At 42.2% G+C, this 23,561-nt stretch overlaps 1 protein-coding gene across 1 annotated transcript in view; it reads right to left on the bottom strand.

Moving 5' to 3' along the window:
* DNAH9 (dynein, axonemal, heavy chain 9) overlaps nt 1-23,561 on the bottom strand; it is a 362,890-nt gene that overhangs the window by 145,230 nt on the left and 194,099 nt on the right. The window contains exons 41-44 of the mRNA XM_005875413.2: nt 19,511-19,672; nt 13,518-13,714; nt 6,335-6,497; nt 4,164-4,287 (exon numbers count right to left, since the gene is read on the bottom strand). Of these exons, the coding sequence (XP_005875475.1) occupies nt 4,164-4,287; nt 6,335-6,497; nt 13,518-13,714; nt 19,511-19,672 (646 nt within the window). The remainder of the gene's footprint in view (nt 1-4,163; nt 4,288-6,334; nt 6,498-13,517; nt 13,715-19,510; nt 19,673-23,561) is intronic.

Here is a 23,561-nt window from a genome sequence, read left to right as displayed (position 1 = left end):
AATTGGTGGCAACTGATGATCTCTTGGATGTAGGTGGTGAGCGAGAGGTTAGCAACGTAGGAGAGTACACAGAGACATGGACTCAAATAACTTGGATGAGAAGTTAGTATCACATGAAGAAAAGAAAAGGCTGATTAGGCAAGCATCTTTTTGCATTGCCCTTTTGGCATTTCTGCGTGGCAGCTGGGAAACCAAACATGCTGGTTTAGATCTTCTCTGTCTGTGGTTCGAGGATGCATCTAGTGAATAGATGCCGTGAGACCACAGAGTATGTGTGGGAGATCTGGTGCATGCTTGACAGGAAACCCAGTTCCAGGTCCTCATGGGAGAAGAGTAATCCAATGCCATGTCTGTTACAAAAAATTTCCAGACTCCACATTCTCATGTGATGTGTGCAGACCACTAACATGTCCATCTTGGATCTAGTGTTCAGCACATTGTAGATGAGGTGATCTTTACATGTTCTATATAGCAAAAGGACATTTGGTTCAAATAATTAAAGAACAGTTTGGTTCAGAGATGGAGAGGCATATGACTTTACAAAAGAGATGACACAATTGGATGTGAACTATTCCAACAGACCACATAGAGGCTGTGTGATACTCATTTTTGAGCATAGCACATGCTGAACATGGAAACTTAATAAATAGTTTTGAATATATGATTAGAAAAAGTGATCTAGTTGGGCCAGGAAAGAGAAACCTTAATTCTGGAGTGAAGAATTAAGCTTTTTGAAAAACCAAAGGATAGTCCCAACATAAAATCCCAAAGTAAAATGGAGCATGAAATCTGGCGGAGTCAGGAGAGAAAAAGACACCACACCTGGAGCAGACGAAGCCTTCTCAGCTGGGACTGCCATAAAATGGGCTCTCTGGAATGATGGAAAGCTGGATGCACGTGCTGCCCCAGAAACCGAGGGCATGGGGCCTTGCTGATGCTGATTTTGGTTCAAGAACCAAGAGAGAACAAATTTGGTAAGAATTTTATAAATACCTGGTTTTGATGGCCAGTGTATACTCTCCAGAAGTAATTATATTGAAAAATAAGAACAGAGCAAGAATTAAATGTTTCAGATTCAAGTTAGGGCAAATATTTCATCCATAGTTTTACCAGCAGCCGTATGACCCCCATTAAGGATCCTGGTAAGCCAAGGGAAGTGATCAAAGATATGCTTTATTTCATTTGCTCTGATCAGGTGGCCACACTGCCTCTTTTTTAAAAAATATATTTTATTGATTTTTTTACAGAGAGGAAGGGAGAGAGATAGAGAGTTAGAAACATCAATGAGAGAGAAACATTGATCAGCTGCCTCCTGCACACCCCCCACTGGGGATGTACCCGCAACCAAGGTACATGCCCTTGACCAGAATCGAACCTGGGACCCTTCAGTCCGCAGGCCGACGCTCTATCCACTGAGCCAAACCAGTTAGGGCCACCCTGCCTCTTATACAGTTATGTATCTTTTGCTAATTAAACCAGGAGTTTAAGAACTTTGTGTGTAAGATTTCTTCCTGTCTATTTATAATCTTCCTGAGATACAACTGATACAATGACAGATTCTGAAATGTTTGGTTGGTGTCAGAAGTGGGATTAATGAGCTGAGTACCATCAGTATCTGATTTTGGAAATGGTGCCAGAAACCAAGAGATGAAACAGTGAGCTAAAGAAGTGTGGGAGGAAACCAGGTAGCCTTTGGTGTGAGATAAGTAGGTCCTGGGGAAGATGCTCTTGGAGGAGAGTTGAAAAGTGGAATTCACTCACCGTACCTTTATCTTCAACCTAACGGGGCTTGTAGATAACTTGTAGATAACAGGGGTGAGTTAATGGCAAGGTAGCCTGATTGCAGTTTCCTAGTCTCTACTCTTATATAAGAATAAAGTGATTGCACAACTCCATAAAATCGAAAAACTAACGGGATGGGGAGTTTCTGAGGAATCCCTGTCGCTCTAGACTGGCAGAATCCCTGGATTGGCAGGCAGTTAATTTCTAGCCAGAAATTATTAATTTGACAGGGAAAATTAGAACAAAGATATGCTCTGTTCTCCTTGTCAAAGTAGTTAAGAAAAAAAGAAGCAAGATTAGAGTAGAAAGGTATTTTACTTTTATCTCGATTACAATATGTTTGTAAGTCTTGTTTTAATATGGAAGCCTTAAAAGGGAAGTAGGAGCTTCAAGCTCTGTGACGTTGAAACTGCCTGAATGCAGTGCTTTCATTGGGTAGGGCTTCAGAAACTCATTTAAACTTGAAAAAATGGTTTTTTTTCCTAAATGAAAAATTAAAAATATGTGAGGACTGAAATTTCAATTGGTAAAAGTATAACATCTTCTGTGTCTCTGACATTATTTTAGGAGAAGGTGCCCTGGCTGGATTGGAGCCAGTTGAGGCACAGGGTGAGGGTGGCAACACGCCTGGCATCTCCAAAGCTATAAGGCCTTGGAAGCACAATTTCACCCTCGGTGGCTGTGTTAGAAGTTAGACGTTAGGGTGCAGCTTGAGGGCGGGAGGGGAATTGGACCCCTCTCTCATTATGTAGCAAAATAATAAAAGGTGAGGCAATGCTGTAGGGGATATACTGCTGTAGAGTTAGTGGGATGTTAAAAAATAGTATTTAGGAAAGGAAGCATTTATTGTATTGTAGGAGAAGAGGTATAAGAGCTAGGAGGCAAACTCCTGGGTCTAAAATTAACTTAATTAGGGCAAGTTGGGAAAGATACAAGAGTGTGGGATCAGTGTCAGACTTGGAGCCAGCACAGTAAGGGACTTGGAACTCTGGTCCTCACCGTAAACAAGCTAACATTTGACCACAGAGCCTGCTAGTGAGTGATCTGGGCCAGGGACCAGTGGCTCTTGGTGGAAGTAAGAGTAAAATGGCCTGGGGTACAAGGGTGCACAGTTTAAAGCAGACAATGGTTCTGAAGCAGTAAAGTTCCTAGGATTGCATGGCAGGAGCCACTCTGAATACAGGGCATGAGATAGACTATGGGAGAGAATACTGTGGTCATGGTCTTGGGACTCTATAAACTAAAGAGTATTCAGTTAAAGAGACAGGGCATGAATTGTGGAGAAATTAGCTTTCTGGAATGCTGGAAACCTGGAGGCAGAAATTTTATTTAGGAACATCTGTGCACTGACTATTTTATTTTTTAACCCAGATGAAGAGGTGGTTTTGCAGATGCTGAATCTGGTTTAAGAGTCAGAATTTAAATTTCCCCTTTAAATTAATATAAATATATACACATACCACATTTATAAAAATGCATAATTCATGTACTATATTGTCTTCTTGGGTATATCCATAATAATAAAAGTGTAATATAATAATTAGACTGGATGTCCTTCAGGACGACCTTCCAGACAAAGCTAGGGCTGTGAGGGAAGCCCAGGTCCCGGGTGCCAGAGGGAAGCCGGTTTCAGCAGCAGGGGGAAGGAAGGCCTACTCTTGCACGAATTTCATGCATCGGGCTTCTAGCCTATTTATATATCAGACTGTATATATATATATTAGATGGATTTGCATATATATTTATATATATATATATATATTTTTTCTAGAATGGTTGACCTAAGTCCCGAATTCCTAAATAAACAGGGATCAATAAGAACAGCAAAATGTCAAGATTTGAACTTTTGACTGAAGTCCTATTTTTCATATATAGTGTCATAGAGCAGTTGACATCCCCTGTCAAGTTCTTTGAAAACCAAGAAAACCATGAAGAGATACTGTTTTTGCTTCAAGTTCTGAATCCTTGATTAATTAAACTGACAACCTAACCTTGCCTGATTGTGTATGTTTTTGTGCATGTTCTCTCTCTGTGTATCTTCCTGCTAATGCCTAACCTACTTGAAAAAACTGCACGCATTCTAGTTTCGCTCTGACTTGGCTTTGGGGAGGGAACCACAGGCCTTTAGCCTGTTTTTCTGATTCTCAAATCTAGTCCTGAGAAAGCCCTGAGATTATTGTCTATTTTGCCATGAAAAGTAAATCAAAAAGCCAGATCAGCGGGCCCAGCATCAATCCTAGAAAAACATTGATGAACCAGTTCTCCACTGTATCAGTTTTCTCCCTCATTTCTATGACCTATTTCATTCCTCTGACCTTGGACCAAATGACTCCAACTCCAGGGAAAATCTATTAGATATTCAGGTACAAAGAGTCTCTTACCAGATGCCAAGAGATCATTGATGAGCACAAGGAACTTCTCATCGGCCACCTGGGCATCAGTCATGAGAAACACTGTTTTGAGATTTTTCACCCCGGCTTTCAGGCACAACACGGCCAGATCCATCTGCAGAAACAATCAATATCAGAGATCTCTGTGAAGAGGGCCTTCTTGCAAGCGATCCCCACCCACTCTTTAGGAATGGGCCATTTTCTTGTCTACTTTCATTGGAAAGAAAGCAAAATGGCAGCGGGAGGTAGGGAAGAGCTCCATTTGCGCTGACAGGATAATACACCTCATTCCCAGGCCTTGGTTGCAATAGAGGTGGGCAGGTAAAATTAAACAGTGATGAGCTTTACTTCATAAAACCACGGTGGCTCCTTGTTAGCTTCTAGAGCTCCTGCTTTGTGCACAGAGGTAACAGCTTTTCAAAGGACAGGGAAGACTCATATCATCATACAGTGAATGACCTGCCCCAGGAGGCAAGTGAGTGCTCTAGGTTTTCACAGAGCAAGACACTGGGGGCGCAGGCCAGATGGCTCAGTTGGTTGGAGCATTGTCCTGTACACTGAAGGGTTGGGGTTCTATTCCCAGTCAGGTTGTGGGCAGGCGCATGCAAGAAGCAACAAATTTCTCTCTCTCTCTCTCTCTCTCTCTCTCTCTCTCTTCCTTTCTCCCTCCCTCTTCCCCTCTCTCTAAAAATCAATGAATTGTCCTTGGGTGATGATTAAAAAAAGGCACTTGGGGATACTTGCCTGGGCATGTATATATTTTATTCTAGCAGCATCTTATTTTCTTATGACTAGCTCCAGCAAAACACTTGTGTTGCAAAAAACATGTATTGGCGCGCGCGCGCGCGCACACACACACACACACACACACACACACACACACACACTTGCCTCGTAGAAAATTAACATCCATTCAAAATTGCAGGTAGATACAGTTTTGGGCTAGGATTCCAAGCCCTGAAGTTTTCCAGTTTAGTCAGTCTTGGTTCCTTTGTTGTATCCCTCTCATAAAGCTCAGCCATCAGTCCCTAATGCTGGTCTTCTGCCTCTTGCACCACTCAAAGCTCATTCTTTAACGGCCTCGTACATTTCCTTACAGTAGTCGTTCATGTTCAAATAAATTCCCCTTTAAAGTTAATAAACTCCCTTTAGATCAATGGTTCTCAAATCCATGCATTTGCAGAATTACCGAAGACAATGCCTCTCAACTTTCATTAGAATCATCTGGGGGATTCTTTGAAAAGTCCTGGTGCCCAGGCAGCTGCCCAGACTAAGTAAGTCAGAATTTCTGGGGGGTGGGATGCAGGCATCAGCATTATTTGAAGGGTTTCTGTGTATAGCCAAGGTTGAGAACCACAGTCATGGGTCATTCTGTAAATGCATAATTCTCATATTCACAGTGTTGTCTTCTCTTTTTTAGACGCTGTAAAGATTGACCTACTGTGAACGTGACCTACTGTGAATGACCTTAGGTTCAGCCAATCACTGAGATGCTGAGCTGTGGTTTCAGAGCAGCAGTAGGCACCCCTGGCTGAGAGCTTATGAAGGCTGGCGGGTGGATCTGGCTCAGTGCTGGCTAGAATTCTCCCAGGGACGGCAAGAGCAGCATTCTCATGGAAATTACATCACGACTCCCTCCCGAGCCTCTGCTGTGGCCATGGATAAATGGGAGGGGGCTGGGCCAAGTGGCCTTCGAAAGCTATAGAGAAAGCCTCGCTCCTCTTTCTGGGCCCACATTGTGGCTCCCAAGTGCCTGATTCTGAAACCAGGAAATGCCACTGAAGGTCCAGGCAGCTGGTGGTTACTAAACACATGTTTAAAAGATGAATTCCTTATAGAACTTGGACAGACTGTCAGAGTTGCTTCTAAGTCTTAGAGCTGTGAGCGCACTTGACTTAGATGTGCGGTCGATTGGTGTGAGAGTTGAGGCTGCACAGATGTAGCTGAAGCAGCCGAGGTCCCGCAACCACAGACCTGGGAAGGCCATGCTCTCAGGCTGAGACTAAGGAGAAAAGGGCCTCTCACCTCACCAGCCCAGAATCGAAGGAGAAAACGGATGGACAGCTAAGCAGAGGTTCTGGGCAAGGGATCTGAGAGCCAATGAGAGGGAGCGTGGGCAGTTGAAGGAAGGCTAGCCTCCCCCCACAGGCCCTCCTCCATACCTTGAAGTCCAGGATCTGGTAGCCTTTGCGCAGCGTGATCTGGAACACGTCCATGGAGCTAATGAAGGCCGCCAGCCTGGTCAAGCTCTGCTTGCCACTCCCACCCACCCCCACCAGCAGCGCGTTGCCCCGTGGGGACTCCAGGATGCGATTGATGCGGCAGCTGTAGGGAAGGAAGCAGAGGCGCCAAGCTTCAGTCAGGCTTTCTGTGAGGAGCGTGCACAGTGAGGGGTGTGCACAGTGAGGAGGGTGCACAGTGAGGGGTGTGCACAGTGAGGGGCATGCTCAGTGAGTGGGAACTAGAACCTCCCTGGAGCGGATCATGGGCTCAGCTGTGGGAAACTTGACTTAAATTGTCCCCATACCTGGCCTTACCTTCTTGACTAAGTGGATTGAAGTTGCCATGGTGGGCAGTGGAGGAACAGCTCAGGGCTTCCAGGCAGGGCTGGAGGGGGCATGTGATGGCAAGGATGAGGGGACCAGGGCTTAGCCCCTCCCACTCCCCAGCTAATCCTGACTCTGCCACCTCCCCACTTCATGTGACTTCATCTCTCTGTGCTTTTGGGCAAGAGGAGGGGGCAGGAAAAAGAGAAAAGTAGAAAGCATACCATTAGAAAAAAAAGTCAGGGTAAGGCCAGAGGACAAGCATAGACAGAAGCAAAATTAGTCAGCGAACAACAGAGGCTGACAGCTCTCAGCTCTCTCACCCTTCCTGGATAATGATGCCTTTCTAATGAACATTTGTGGATTCTTAGTGCCAGCCCTACAAGACACCCACTTCCTTGGCTTCTGGATTCTTCCCTTTGCAGAGGTACTTTACTCACCCAGCAAAAGGCCCGGGCTTAGACCATGCCCTCCAGAGCAACCCACTCCTCCACCCTCTCCTCAAATGCCACTCCTCCATCGTGCTGCTCACAGCCTGCCCTCCAGGCCACCACCACCTTTTTAAAAAATTCCCTTCAGCCCTAACCGGTTTGGCTCAGTGGATAGAGCGTCAGCCTGCGGACTCAAGGGTCCCAGGTTCGATTCCAGTCAAGGGCATGTACCTTGGTTGCGGGCACATCCCCAGTAGGGGGTGTGCAGGAGGCAGCTGATCAATGTTTCTCTCTCATCGATGTTTCTTACTCTCTATCCCTCTCCCTTCCTCTCTGTAAAAAATCAATAAAATATATTTTTTAAAAATTCCCTTCAACACTACGTACAGACCTATGTAAGATATCTACATTCTCTATAAGAATAACTCCTGTTCCCTTTTCTCATCTTAAAAACAATAACTATTTGTTATAAAAAATGCATGAAACAGAAAAAACTACAATTCTATCTTGCATAAACACTATCAACATTAATTATATGTCCTTCTGAAGTTTTTCTAGCGTCTGTATGCTTATAGGTATATATTTATGTGTACATACTTTATTACATCTGAAAACTCAATATATTTCTATCCCATATATTTTCAAAATGGGGTTCACATTGTACATTGAACAGAGTGTTTTGAAATCATTCTTTTAGTTTAGCAGTATGCTGTGATTATTTCCCTATGCCACTGAGTAATCTGTTAAACCATGCTTTTAATTGTGGCACAATTTTCCATTATACCAAATAAATTCCTTGTCTGTAATAGCCTCCTGTTGGATATTTAGGTTGTTTCATACATTTTCCAGTTATTACTAATGCTATGTGAATATTTTTAGTTCATATATTTATGTTCAATAGCATAAGTTCCTAGAAGCAAAATTTCCAAGTCAAACAGTACGACAATTTTTATGGCTTATGATACACATTGAAAAACCGCCCCCAGAATGGTAGCATCAAAAGGTGAATATTGGAGGATGAGAATATGTTAGGCAGGGTTAGTTGAATGAAAATGTGTTAAGCCAGTGAATTTGGGGATACATAACACAGTAATGAAGCCACTGTGGAGAAATGGATGAGATGAGGAGGAAGAGACAACAGTGTTGGTGATCTTGGGATCCAAAGAATGTGTAAGACAAGAACTCAGGTGAAGTCCACCCAAATAAAGCAGAGGCTAGATCTGAGGTTGACTTTCACAGGCCACCTCCTATGCCACTAAGGGTCTTGTGTTAATGATATTATAATGAGAAATCCCATATTAAAATTAACAAATGGTAATTAGGGGTAGAGCAACTTAGGGTCTAGCTAACCCCAATTTGGAGGAAGGGCTTGAGGGAAGTTTTGGCGGTGGGGTTCGATATGTCAACAAAATACGAGTGAGTATGAGGTTAAAGGGTTCATGTTAAGCTTCTTTGGTTTGAATTTTATTACTGCAAATTTCTTGCATATCCTGATGACTTAGTCATGTAATAAGCATCAATAAACTACATGTCCATGGATCCTTATCACTTCATCTCTCCTATGGGATGCCTTTGCTTTTTAAAAGGAAACCCTAGCAGAAGTGTGAGTCAACAACTCCCACCTCCAGCAGAGAGGGGAGTCTTGCCCTCACCCTTATTGACACTGGGTCTTGTGTTTGTTGTTGTTAGTCCTTACCCAGGGATATTTTTTCCACTGATTTTTAGAGTGAGTGGAAGGGAGGGAGGGAGGAAGAGAGAGAGAGAAAGAAAGAGAGAGAGAGAGAGAGAGAGAGAGAGAGAGAGAGAGAGAGAAATTGATGTGAGAGAGACACATCAATTGGTTGTTCCCACATGCCCTGATAGTGGCTGGGGATCAAATTGGCAAACCAGGTATGTGCCCTTGACTGGGAATCGAACCCACAACCCTTTGGTGAGCAGGCCAACACTCTAATCACTGAGCAACACTGGCCAAGGCAGGTCTTTTTTTTTAAAATTTTGCTTATTTAATGGTTGAAAATATTATGGTTTTAATTTTTTGATATCTAGATAACTGAACATTTTTCTTTTTAAAAAATTAAATCTTTATTATTGAAAGTACTACATATGTCCCCTTTTTGCCCATATTGACCCCGTCTAGCCTGCCCTGTCCCCCACCCCAGGCTTCACCATCCTATTGTCTGTGTCCATCGGTTATGGATATATGCATACAAGTTCTTTGGTTGATCTCTCTCTACCTGCCCACCTACCTCTGCCTTCCCTCTGAGATTCCATGGTCTGTTGCATGTTTCTATGTCTCTGGATCTATTTTAGAACCTTTTTCTTATTAATCATTATATATTTCTTCCTTGTGAATTTTATGTCCATTGCCTACTTCTCAATTGTAGTGTTCTTCTAAATTTGTAAGACCTCTTTATATATGTCTCAAAATCCTCCCCCACCCTCAATTTGGCACTTTTATCTTTTCATTTTGATGTTTTATATGTACATAAAATTTTAGCTTTTTGGACTTAAATTGTATGTCCCTAAATTTATGCAGTTAAAATTTATTTCCCTAAACATTTAGGAGTTTTTTATTGAGCTGCACTTAATTCTTTCATAATTTTATTTTTTCACTTCATAATTTTTTTATTATGACACTATACTCTGTCTTGTATCAGGTAGATTTACACTGCTCTTGCTCTCTTATTAAACCATAGTTTCTAGATACCAGAAGAGTGTGTATAATTATCCTGTATTCTCTATAGTGCTAGTGCATTGAAGGCATCCTACACAGTTCTGTTAAACAGCAACACGTACCTAATACCAGCATCGCATTTGGGGTGATGCACACAATTGCTCATTATGTTGGGTCAAGGAGTCGTCTGCTCTGTGCCTACATTAGATGGTGTCTGACGACAATGACAAAAGGAGAAAGTCTAATGCTAAGATATCCAGGTCCCCTCTTCTAATTAAAAAAGGAGGGGCCAGAAATGGATTAATGGAAGAGAGAGGGCAGCTGGAGGATGAGGGGGAGTCCAGCTGGTTCCCTGGGCTGCCTAACACCCAGCTCTACTCCAGAAGGCCTCGACTCAGCTTAGCATGGTGCGTGCTACTCAATATCTAAATGGAAAACACATCATTCGTGATGAAGTTTCCGAAGAAGAATGGGCGAGTCTGCAGCTGTCAGCATTAGACTCCAGCTGGGGATTCATTAACAACCTCTGACGAGGGCAAAGGACTCTGCATTCAAATTACAACATTTACAGAGAAGATCAATATTCGGAAGGGCTACTGGGCCAGGAAAGCACGGCATCTAAGTTAATTCATTGCGGCACTTCTGGCCGATTAAGAACAAAAGCTGACGATGTACACAGCACAGCTGGAGGAAGCTGGTGTACTGAAGACCACACACACACACACACACACACACACACACACACACAGGGGAACGGGTCAGATACATGAGTGAAGGGGCACCAAGTACATCTGAGGTTCCTTTTTTTCTAAGAGAAAAGAAGACAAGGCAGGAAGATCCATGTGGCAGTGAATGAAAAGGAAAAGATAGGTTATGATCAGGCCCACTGCAGGGAAAAGGTCCGGCGTGAAGCTTAAAGACAAAGCAGAACAAGCCTCTGCTGAGATGGTGAAGGGAGCCAGGAGGAGAGCAAAGCGGTACCGTCAGGGGAGAAACAATGGAGGGAAGAAAAGACTCGCAGCTACGGACTGCTCAGCAAGCGCGAAGCACTCCACATGAGCAACAACCCCTCGGGAAAGGCGTTCTCATCCTCCTCATCCTCTAGAGGAGGAAACAGGCCTGGGCAGGTTACCTGTCCTTCATGTAGGCCCACAGCCAAAGGTCGGCAGCACCAGGATTTGACCCTGGGCCCGGCTCAATCTACAGAGCATGTGCTGTAACTACTCCACAGGCCCCATTATCGAGTTCATAGCAAAAGTAGCGAAGCTTAGGAAAGGTGTAGGGGAATCAAACAAAAGAAAATGTTAAGAATTCAAGTGGTAAGAACAAATAGCCAATAAACCATTGAAATGAGCACAGGCTTTCAGGCACCTGTAAATGCAGGCCCTTGCCTTGGCCGGCCCCTCGGGCCTGGGTATTCCCGTGGAAGCGCACACAGTCCACCCCTCTCTGCCCCGCCCTATTCCCACCTTGGACACCAGAAGGTGGGACCTTTGGCGTGAGTCCACATGCCTCTGCTGTGGGCACTGTGCAGTGATGAGAAGCCACGGGTCTGTGCTTCTCACAGCGCTGGTTTGCTCTGTTTTCTGTGTAAGAGGAAGATGCAGCTGCTCTTTCTGGCTGGTAGGGGCTGCGGAGATGGCCGAGGGGCCTCAGGCAGGGAGGGGAGTGCAAGGATGGAGCCACGGGCAGTGGTATTTTAAAATTACACATCCAAATGCACTTTATTCCTCAAAATGGTCCCTCAGGGCGGTTCATTATATCCATTATTTTTCCATTGCTAAGACAATGTTAGTCAGTTTGATCACTCACGTTGGAAACCACATTGACTGAATCACTTGCTATTGTCTCAAATTTAATTTACTCTTAAAAGATAATTTGTCTCAATCCCAAGACTATGACACAGGCTCGGGGAGCTCCTAAAGGGGAGGAAAATGCTCATTGAAGTTTCAACAAGATTAGTGAACATTTCATTTTATTGTTGACAGGATTACAGAGGTCTCCCATTTTCCTCTCCTTTGTGCACTTCCACCCAATGCCCCGTCCCTGGCCTTCATTTAAAAACCACTGTTTACTGCCCACCCACTATGCACCAGGCACTGTCCAAGGTACTGGGCACAGTGGTGTGTGGGACACGCCATCAAGAAGCTTCCGCTGGATCAGGGGAAGGCAAAAGGCACGTGAAGAAGCATCCTAGTGTGATGGTTGCAAGTAAACATTCTGGAACCAGACTGCATTAGTGTGAGCTCTGTTACCGATTTATGGGGCATGTGATGTTAAATGAACCTTCTTCAGGGTTTTGTGATGACTAAAGGAACGGAAGCAAACATAATCAACATGGTGGGGGATTTTTCTTCAATAATCTTCAGAAGCTTAGGGGCAGGTGTGGAATAAGAAGACAGTGGGGTTTTGTCATCTGGATGCAATGGCAGCAAAGTTAGGGAGCTTGCACCAGGATGATTGAGCCTATGGTGATTGAGGAAAGTAAAGACATGGTAGATGAAGGGACAAAAGAGTTTGAGAAAGCAGTTTATTTCTTTTCAGGAAATAAAGTCCCAATAAAGTTTAAGAATAACCGGAACTGGAGCAGGTGATTGGAAGGGTAGGCAGTGCAAATCAGAGAGTGGGAGGTTTGAAGTTGAGATTTTGGAGGTGGGTTCATTCTTGATAGAAGTTCCAGGATAGGAACATGTGAATGAGTGGCTGAGGTGGGATGGAAGAAAGACCCCTGGAGCTAGGAGGCCGAGGAGCAGAAGGACATAGATGCCAGGAATGAAGAAAGGTGTGATGCAAGAGAGAAGGGTGGTCCCAGCCCGAAGGATGCTGGTGAATGATGGGAGTAACGGTGCTAGTAGATGCCAGTAAGAAGAGGAGGTAATGAAGAAGTAATGAGTATGGAAGTCCAGTTGCTTGTGCTTCAAAAATCCTGGAGTTTGTGGAGAATAAAAGGAGGAATGCCATTGGGATGGTGTGGGGTAAAGAGGTTCTTACTTCTCTCTGGGCCATGGGGTACAGAGAATGGGGAAGAAAAACCAGCTGTCCTCAGCCCAGGGTCAGTCAGGTCTCAGTCAGAATTTATCAAGGACGGAACAGTTCAGAGAAGTTGAAGATGAAGTAGATTTTTACGCTTAAGACCATGAGTACAGGAGACAGGCTGGAAGAATTTGGCCGGCGGGGAGGGGTGGTAAATGTAAAGAGGGAAATATAACAAGCAGTGTAGGGATAGCAATGGATGCCCATAAACTATCTGGGAGGCTTAGTGACTACTTCAGTGATTCATTTGATAGCAACAGCTCTTATAAGGACATTTAACTTTTGAAATAGATGTGCACTTGTCTTAAACAAAAAGCTCCAATCTCATTATTATAAAATTGGCCCTTGGACTAGAATGGGATCAGGATGCAGATGCTGAGCTGTCTGGTGCTCCTTTTGTTACCTCAAACTTTCCCATGGTATCACTGTGGTCATGCCCAGGGACTGTGAATGACCGACAAGGAAATGATTCCTGTTCTGCCTGAGGTCAGCACCAGGGTGCCCCCTAGGGCCAGTGGCAGGAGCAGCAGCTGCCCCTTGACCTCCACAGCAGTAGCTGGATTCCCGGTTTGCCAGGACTGTTGCCTCCAATGCCTAGGTGAGACCCCAGATATGGGGAAGGGGAGGCAACTGGGAAAAGAAAACAAGAGAAGCTACTTACACATGGCGCATGGCATCCTCAAACAGAACCAGGTCCATCACTGCGTTGACCTCATTGTGATTCTCCAAGGCTTCCGCCAGAGTCTGGGTCAAAAGTTCCCATGATTGTACGGGCATGTACTTGGGCTCCCCAACGCCGTTTGCAAAGTGGCAATACATGTTCAGGCTTCCAGTCTGCTCCACAGTCTCTTCCATATCCTGGGGATGGGATACAGGACAAGGGCCCTCCTTATTGACTCAGTTCTGGTTCCACACAGAGAGGAGAGCCCTGACTTCCCTCTTCTCTAGGCGCCTCCCTAAATCAAGTATCAGTGCGATTCCAACACTTTTCCTCTGAGAGAGGCCTCTAAGGCGGACATGTAATATTCGTGTATCAGCTCCATGAAGTCATGGGTGATGTTTTATTCCTTCGGGGCTGAGGATGAAAAAGGAAGGTGGAAGGTACCCTCCTCACAAGCACAGTAAGAAATGGGCTTCGTTCTGAGCAGAGCAGATGGGGACACAGGGTGCACTTCTCTAAGCAGGGCTCTTTCACCAGAGCTGAGTGAAGGAGATCATGACCCAATGGCCTCATCTCTCCAACACCTTCCAACACGTCTTGTTCTGCAACCCACAGCAGTATCCGAAGGCATCCTCTCCTGTTCCCTGTGATAGTGCATTCTAGAGCAGTGGTTCTCAACCTTCCTAATGCCGTGACCCTTTAATACAGTTCCTCATGTTGTGGTGACCCCCAATTTCATTGTTACAAATTGAACATAATTAAAGCATAGTGATTAATCACAAAACAATATGTAATTATATATGTGTTTTCTGATGGTCTTAGGCGACCCCTGTGAAAGGGTCGTTCGACCCCCAAAGGGGTCTTGACCCACAGGTTGAGAACCGCTGTCCTAGAGGATGCAAGCCCTGACCATAAGCTCAGCACAGAGGGCTTGGTTTCTGAAGACTATGCCACTAGCCATCCTTAGGTGACTGGTTTGTTTATAAGGACATTGATCATTTTTTTAAAAAATATATTTTTATTGATTTCAAAGAAGAAGGGAGAAGGAGAGGGAGATAGAAACATCCATGATGAGAGAGAATCATTGATCAGCTGCCTCCTGCACACCCCGCATTAAGGATTGAGCCCATAACCCGGCACATGCCCTGACTGGGAATCGAACCGTGACCTCATAGGTTGACACTCAACCACTGAGCCACTCCAGCTGGGAATGCCATTGATCATCTTACAGGTTTTGCAGTAGAGCCACTATTTATAAAACTTCCATAAGCATTTGGGCTTCTTGTGTGCCAACTCTTGTCCCCAGGACAAACCGTACCATGTGTAATGAATACTTAGTACAACTCAACCTAAAAGATATGGAGTCTGTTTCTCTTCACCACCACTCTGTTCGCTAAGTATTGAAGACATGGCTGATTTTCTTTTAATTCAGAAGGAACTACTTACGTGTCAAACACAAACACCTGAGATTTCCAGAGTAAGAAGGGTTGTAGAGGAAGTAAGTCTAAGAAAGAGCAGGTTTTCTAACACAAAGGTAAAATGTATAACAGCATGAGCAATTGCCCCCACTGGCCGTTCTTTCCTCCTGAAGTTCAGACTGGAGGGCCACCTGGAAGGGAGACAACCAGCCTGCTGTTCACCAGCAGGAGCATTGCCCAGGACAAGGGCACCTTGGGATCAGCCTTGAACATAGTACCTTACACTTAAGCCTGTGGGACTAGATTCATCAAACCTAATGGAGGGAAAACCAGGACTGTTGCCTGGTAATAAGAAGTGAAAGAGTTAACTATCAAAGAGCTATTATATTTTGAAGGTAGTTTTAGGGCCACAGAAAACACGCTATTCTGGCTTTGCCGGACAGTCACAATAAATGCCAGACATTTGGATAACATAATGCAGGAGAGCCATTCTCGCGGGTTGAGGAAAACTTGTGGAAACAGATGTGGGAGTACAGTTACCCAGTTTGAAAATGAGCTAATATATTGGGAATCAGTCCTGATGGCAGTCAATTTACACTGACGGTACAGCAGAGGAACAGTGAAAGTGAGACCTGGAGAGCCCGGCCTACAAAGACGCTTTGATGAATAAAATACGCCTCCAGTTCTGTGAGCAGAGCCAGGCTGCATAGAGGAGAGAGGGAAACTCAACCCACACAGTGAAAAAGGTTTCTTCATAGTGAGGCCGCATCACACAAGGGCCACACATCAGAGAACTTTAAGCTTAAGCTTTATGGTAGAAACAGGACTGCATCACTTCCTGGGTGAAAATTTGGCAACTTTTCTTTAATAAGAACACCAAGATTTGGTGCAAAGGTGCTTTAGGCTGGCATTTCAATTGTTGTCGGAACTCATAGATTCAGAGAACATTGTGTTGGTTGCTAGGAGGGATGTGGGTTGGGGGCTGGGTGAAAAAGGTGAAGGGATTAAGAAGTACAAATTATTAGTTACGAAATAATCATGGGATTATTAAAGTACAGCCTAGGGAATACAGTCAATACTATCCTAATAACTATGTATGGTGCCAGGTAGGTACTAGACTTATTGGGGGGATCGCTTCATAAAATTTTATAAATGTCGAACCACTATGCTGCACACCTGCAACAATATAAAATAATATTGGGTGCCAACTGTAATTGAAAAATTAAAAACATTTGAAAAAAGAATATAAAGCCATGAATTCACAGCTTTTACAAAAATGAATTGAAGGGTCTACTTCAACTTAATATCTGGGACCTTACTTTGTAAATACACCATGAAACCTGCTGAGGCCTGTTCATGTCCATGGCCTCTACAAGGCCCTCTCAGAGGTTCCACCCCCACCGTTACCACACACCACTGCTTTACATGGGAAAGCTTATGATAACCAACTGCTTCTACTCTCACTCACCTTTCATTTTCAGTACCTTACGTTTACTAATATATTGAGAATAGAAAATTTTAGAATCACTTTAATCATAGAATTGAGGGGCTATTTAACCCAACTTTTTAATTTTTACAGATAAATAAAACGAGGCCGAGAGAGGTCAAGTGTCTTTGTAAGGTCATGAAGCTAGTTAGCGGCAGCACTAGTCTGACTTTAAGTCCACGACTCACTTTATCATAGCACTTTGTACAAATTGTTTAAGAGAACAAATGTTGGACTTAATGGCTAAAACTTTAGAGATATCTAAACCAAGCTTGCCAGACTCAGTAAATAAAAATACAAGAATCTCATGTAACTTATACCAAAAAATTATTTGTTGTTTATCTGAAATTCCATTTAACTGGCCATCCTATTTTAGAATCAAAAGGAGTATTAGAAGCAAAAAGAACAACTTGAAAGAAAACAGAGAAAATCGCGTTGCTGTTTCCCCCCCCCCCCCCCGCCCCCAGAGCACGGCACTACTTACAATGCTTTCCCCTTAGAACCCAGAGTGACCCAACGGCCAGAAATACATCATCAGGGGACCTCAGAACCTAAAGCAGCAATTTGCAACTGCCGCGCTGCAAGAATTTTAAAACATACAACACCCAACTATTTAGTCAGGGGCCTGGCCTCTTTTCCCTTTGATTGTCAAATAAAAAAATGACAATAGCCAACACAACAATAGCCGTCTGGTGTGAATGAATCAAAAGTATACCTATTTGTTATTTGTCAGATCGGCCAAAAATATAATATTTTTTTAGTGTGCGGCAGAATTTTAGTAGTTTATGTATGCCGTGAGGTAAAAAAGGTTGAAAACCACTGATCTAAAAGAATATCTTTGAAATTTTAATTTTGGTCCAACACTAATAGTATACAGTACAGGTATCCCTCAACATATGCACATATTTTACCAAGAAGATGGTTGTAAAAAGAAGTTTCATAAAATCAGAATAGCTGGACAAGGCCAAAAGGTGAGACATGTTATCACCCAGCAGCGTGAGCTGTTTATGGCTGCACAAGTCACAGACAGCTGCATCGGCCTTGGGCATGCTCACTAGGAAAGCTGGCTTAGAAGGGTGGAATGTGTGGTGATGTCTTACCAATGGTATAGTATGGAGATAGAGTCATTCTATCTCTCATCCCTAAAAGGAGAAAAGGATCAAGAATTTTGCTTTTGCAGTAATAAAATCAAGAATGAAGTGCTTATATTTCCAGCCAAGCCAAATGGTTCAGATTCCAAATATTCCATTGTTAGGTAACAGAGCAAAATTTCTTTACCTAGTTTATGCTGTGACAGTGTTTCTTCATAATAATGGACACAGTACTTTGCAAGACTATGTGAAATTAGTGCTTATTTTTACAAAGATTCTAACAATGAAAAAGGGGATACATTTATTTGAAAAGGAAGCTATAAAAGCTGTTTGTGCAAAAATAAAAATGTGCACTAATCAAAAACAAAACAACAACCAACAAATGTATATAATGGCAGTGTTAATTATGTCTGGATCTATGATCAAAAGGATGGGCCCTTAGTATACAGACCCACATAGAACCTCTATCTCAAAGACTGAGTGTTGTCACACTGAAGTGCTAGCTTAGACCAGTTTAAGAAAACAGGAAAGGCTCATTTGCAGAGCGAACAATGAAGACATAAATGGGCAAATTCTACAAAACTCAGAGAGGAGTATCTGAGATGTGAGAGTGCTGTACATCAGGCCATATAAAAATGATGGGAAAAGTTGGAGAAATTCAGTGTTCGGACTAGTAAAGAGCAGATTGAGCTAAGTTACTTAAAACACCATCCAAATATTCAAAAGGCTGTTGTATAGGCTGGGTGGACAGTAAAATCTTCAGAGAGAGAGATCCAGGATCTTATCAGGAAAAAATATGGAGAGCTGAACCTAACAAGGTGAACACAGGGACAACATGGTACATTTGAATATAAGATTTGATTTTTTCTAAGTTCAAGAGAGGACAACAAGCAGTATGTATGGAAAACATGGGGCTTTGGTCAACAGAAGGCTCAGTGTTAGTGGCGGGGTAATTTTGACACTAAGAAATACAGTGTCATCCTAGGAGGTGCTAATGTACCAGTGTTTTCCAAGGCATATTCTATGGACCATTCATTCTGAAAATTATTAATAGGTTTTATGGAGGGAAAGAGTTGTAGGATCCAATGCGTTTGGAAATCATAGACGAATCAGGGTCATTGCTGATGTTCAGGGCTTTCATGTGTTGAATACACCGAATTTCTAAGAAAGGAATATGATATGAAGTATTTTCTCAACTTGAGAAATCATAGATACCTTCTTTCTAAAAAGCATATTGTGGTACAACTAGTTAGCAGGACACATTTTGAAAAATGTAGTAACGAAGTTATAGTACATAAGAAAAGGGGAATGGTGATCTTGCTTTTGGTCAGACACAGTTGGGCTGTGTGGTGAGTCAGGCACCATGATTTCAGAGGAGAACACGGATGGGAGGATAATCAAGATGATGCCAACTACTCTGGGTTTGAAAACAAGCCGTGTCAGAAATGGTTAAAAGAGCAGAGGCTATTTAGCTCGGAGAAGAGAAGACCTAGGAAGGACAAGATAAATGGTCTTCAAAGATTTGAAGGTAAACCTAGGATGAATAGACAGGAAAATAAATTTTAAATCGTGATTAGAATAAATTTCCAGTTTTTATAATTGTTCCAAAGGTCCCAAATTCCAAAATTGTTCTAAATTTCCAGTCATCCCCAGTTCCCAAATGGCTGCCCTGGGAAAGCTGAGATTGTGCATTTCCGAGGACGCTGGTGCATGAACTGGGATGACTAACCTGGGAAACGACACTGAGGAGAGTTACTACAAAAGGAGGGTTTGGATTAGTGGATGTCCACAGACCTTCTCAACACTCAGATCCTATGCTTAATTTGTCTCTTCTTGCCTCAACACTTTTCATCTCTGCAAAATAATGATAGACTTTTCTTTCTTTTACTAATCTCTTCTTTTCTCTAATTTATGGGCTGTATTTTTATAATTTGGGTGATAGTCTGCACAACTATCATTATTTTTAAATGTAGAAAGAATTCACAGTGCAATACTCACATCAAAAATTTTCTTGACCACTTCTGTCTGGATTTTATCAAAAAGAACAAAGTCCTTTTCCTCCACCATCTTATCCCGGTAAACACGATTTGATTCGTGCAGATAGAGCTTTACCAGGTCCCGTGCGGATTTCACACACTCCACCGAGGAGAAGAGAATGCCCTTTAAGGAGAACAGACAAAAATATGGCATGAATAACAACTTACAACGACAACAGCGACTATTTATTGAAGCCAGTTCTGTGATAGGTACTGGAGTCGATGTTTTGCCAGACACAGCTCATTTAACCATCATGATGATCCCACAAAGTCATTTTTATTATATCCATTTCGTATAATTTGGAAATTGCAGTTCAGAGATAGGAAGTATGTCCAATGCCACATGATAAGTGGCCTTAGTTCAAAACCAAGAGGTTTTGAAATCAGGTTTGCCTGGCCTTGGAGCCTGGAATTTTAGACACTGCATTCCAAATCACCACGCTGAGGGAGGGGGGCTCTGCTCTGTTTCAATTCCTTCAGTGCCGTTTTGAAAGCTACTCTGAGTGACAATTGCTCATGTGGAATCAGAACGGTGACGAAGGACTGGGATGAGTATAGTTAACTTCTGCAGTCACCAACACATTTGTTTATCTTGAGTAGGCTCTCCTTCCCATCTAACACAGTAACACAGGGATTGTTTAAAATATTTATTATTTTATCTCAAATTTCTGGCACATCTCTGCTACTATTAGCCAATGTCTCAGCTTTCTTTTTCATTGAAAAATAAAGACCACCGAGAATAGAGCCCTTCAACAACTTCAGTAAGTCCTATAAGTTCAAACTCATTTGCTCCTGTGTCCGCCTTCATTGCTTTCTTTCTTGTGTCAGAGAAAGAGGGGGCCGTTTAATTGCTCCCCAGTACCGGAGGAATAATGCTCAGATTCCACAGCATGGCACAAAGGTCTGCTTCTAATATGACTACCAGTCTGATTACTCATGATCCCTCTTATCACCACATCCCATCAAATCCAGTTTCTGGTTTCACAAAACTCAAATTATTTTCTGACCCTGACTGAATACTTTCTGTGACTTCATGCCTTTGTTCGCTCTGCTCATATTTCAAGATCTAGATTAGTTGATAAACTTTGTTGAGTCTTCCATGGTCTCTTCTTTCCTGTCCAACACCATTTCCTCTGATGTGCTCCCATATGACCCTTTAAATATGTATAAGAGAATTATTAGTTTCTAAAATTATTTTTCTTTGTACTGGTTTGCTTCTTCCAGGTCATGGTGAGTGTCTTAAAGGCAGGGAAATTGAGAAATTTATTTTCAGATGTGGTTTGTTTTAATCACGGTATTATTAGCACATCGCCCGGTGCCTGACATATGATTCTCAGGGAATGCTTGTTGAAAGAATGAATGAACTGATATTGAATCCTTCAATTACTATAAGGTCGCAAGAACCTCCATTAATATTTCTGCTTTTGGTAATGGCAGAATAGCTGATCACAGACCAACCCACTGAGACCAACTGCAAAAGATGGGAAAATTGTTTTTAAAGCTTTATCTTTTTAGAAGCATCAGAGAGTAATCAAGTCAGCAAGGACTTGCGGGGCTCAACTACTGGAGAGAAGAGAAGGAAGTGAGATTAACCCCATGTTTGGCACCATTTATCTTCTTCAGACATTTGCCAATTCACAAGCAGTGCCTTATAGGATTAGAAACTGAAAAGACAGTGACAAGTGAGAGGTTGAGATGCTGAGCAATGTTTTCTCATCTCATGGGGCAGGAAGGATGAAAACTGGAGTTCAGGGATTACCAGGAAAGAGGCTGTAGCTAAACCCCAATGGGCCCTGTCAGATGGTTATACATTAGAAGTGTGAGTGAACAAATCACTCGGTCCTCACAGGAACTAAAGCCCAATTTCAGTCTCCTCAGTCCCTGGCAACTGTGGGCCAGAAGCAGAAGTATGTAATTTCTGAAGGAAAACATCATCATCTAAACCAGCGGTTCTCAACCTGTGGGTCGCGACCCCTTTGGCGGTCGAACAACCCTTTCACAGGGGTCGCCTAAGACCCTCCTGCATATCAGATATTTACATTACGATTCATAACAGTAGCAATATTACAGTTATGAAGTAGCAACGAAAATAATTTTATGGTTGGGTCATAAAATACATGAGGAACTGTATTTAAAGAGCCAGAAGGTTGAGAACCACTGATCTAAACCCTCAAATTACCCGCACATTTTAAAATTCATAATGTCTGGCAATCAAACAAACAAACTGGGAATACCAGGAGATATGACCAAAACCAAGAAAAAAACTGACCCACAAAAGATCTAGGCATTGGAATTAACAGACACAAACTTTAACAAAACTACAATTAATATGACTAAGAAATTAGATGACCAGGTAAAGAATTTCAGCAGCGTACTGAAACCTTTAAAAATAAACCAAATGGAAATTGTCAAATTAAAAAATGACCCCAAAGTTATAGTTACTGAGATTAAGAACTTATCAAATGGGATTAACAAAGAATGACACAGCTGAAAAAAGAATTAGTGAGTAGAAAAGGGACCAGCACAAAATAATCAAACTGAAAAAAAAAATTAACAAAGAAAAAACAGAAGTGCCCTGGCCAGTTTGGCTCAATTGGTTGTAGTGTCATCCTGTACACCGAAAGGTGGCAGGTTCTATTCCCAGGTGGGGCACATGCCCAGGATTCGGGCTTGTTTGGGGGTGTGTAGGGGAGGCAGCCAATCTATGTTTCTCTCACACATGGATATTTCTCTTTCTCTCTATCCCTTTCTCTCTCTAAAATTAATATTAAAAAAAGAAAAAAGCATAAGAAGCACATGAAACACAGTGATAAGATAGGGGAGGCAGCCAATCTATGTTTCTCTCACACATGGGTATTTCTCTTTCCTTCCTCTCTCTAAAATTAACATATAAAAAAAGAAAAAAGCATAAGAAGCGCATGAAACACAGTGGAAAGGTCATATACATGTATGGGAATACCAGATGTAGAACAGAGAGAAGCAGAAGCAATATATAAAGAGATGTTAGCGCTAACTTCTCTAAAACTCAAAAAAGGGCGTCAAACCTGATAAAAAAAATGCTGCAAACACTAAGCAGGATAAATATAAAAATACCACCTAGACACATTAAGCATAATTGTGATTTTCTTGAAAATCAAAGACAAAGAGAAAATTTTAAAAACAGACACGTGAGAAAAAAAATACAGATAGTCTCTAAGGAACAGTAAGACTTGGAGATAATTTCTCGATGGAAACCAGAAAACAATGAAACAACACCTTCAAAGTGCCGGGGGAAAATAGCTGCCAACCTAGATTCTAAATCACTGTCCAAAATTCTTTAAAAATATGAAATAAATGCATTTAAACTCTAATGAAAACTGAGAAGTTCTTTGCTAGCAGATATAAGCTAAAGCAAACACTAAAGAAGTTATTCAGGCAGAGCAAAAATGATTCTAAATGGAAAGCCAGAAATGCAGCAGGAATAAAGATCAATGGAAAGGGTAATATGTGAGTAAATCTAAATAGTGTTGACTTACTAGGACAGAAATAGTGCATTATGGGTGTTCAGTATACACTGAATTAAAATAAATCAGGGACATAAAAGTTGAAAGGAGGTAAATTGTTCTAAGATCCTGGAATCATATGGCATTTGATAAAGGTACTAATTTATAAAGGATAAAAGAATAAAGTGATGCACTTGGTACCCATTAGATGAATAGTCAAAGGATGTACAGCACGCTAAAAGAAAGAGAAAATAAAGAATAAAAAATATAATTAGCTCAATAGAATATGAGAAATTGGAGAAAAGGAAACATACACTATGTAGAACATATTAAAAAATAGTATAATTATTATGTAAAATAATTATTATATAAAATAACATCAAATATAAATGCACTAAACATTTTAATTAAAAGATAAAGATTATGAGACTAGATTTTAAAAATCCAACTGTGTGTTGCCTACGGGAAATATATATTTTAAATATAAAAATTCAAAACAGCTGGAATAAAAGCTGGAAAACAATATAGAAT

Source organism: Myotis brandtii, unplaced genomic scaffold (genome assembly GCF_000412655.1).
Source record: "Myotis brandtii unplaced genomic scaffold, ASM41265v1 scaffold461, whole genome shotgun sequence".
Taxonomy (NCBI): domain Eukaryota; kingdom Metazoa; phylum Chordata; class Mammalia; order Chiroptera; family Vespertilionidae; genus Myotis; species Myotis brandtii.
The sequence above is the reverse complement of the archived record's forward strand: the minus strand, read 5'-3'. Positions and strand labels throughout refer to the sequence as shown.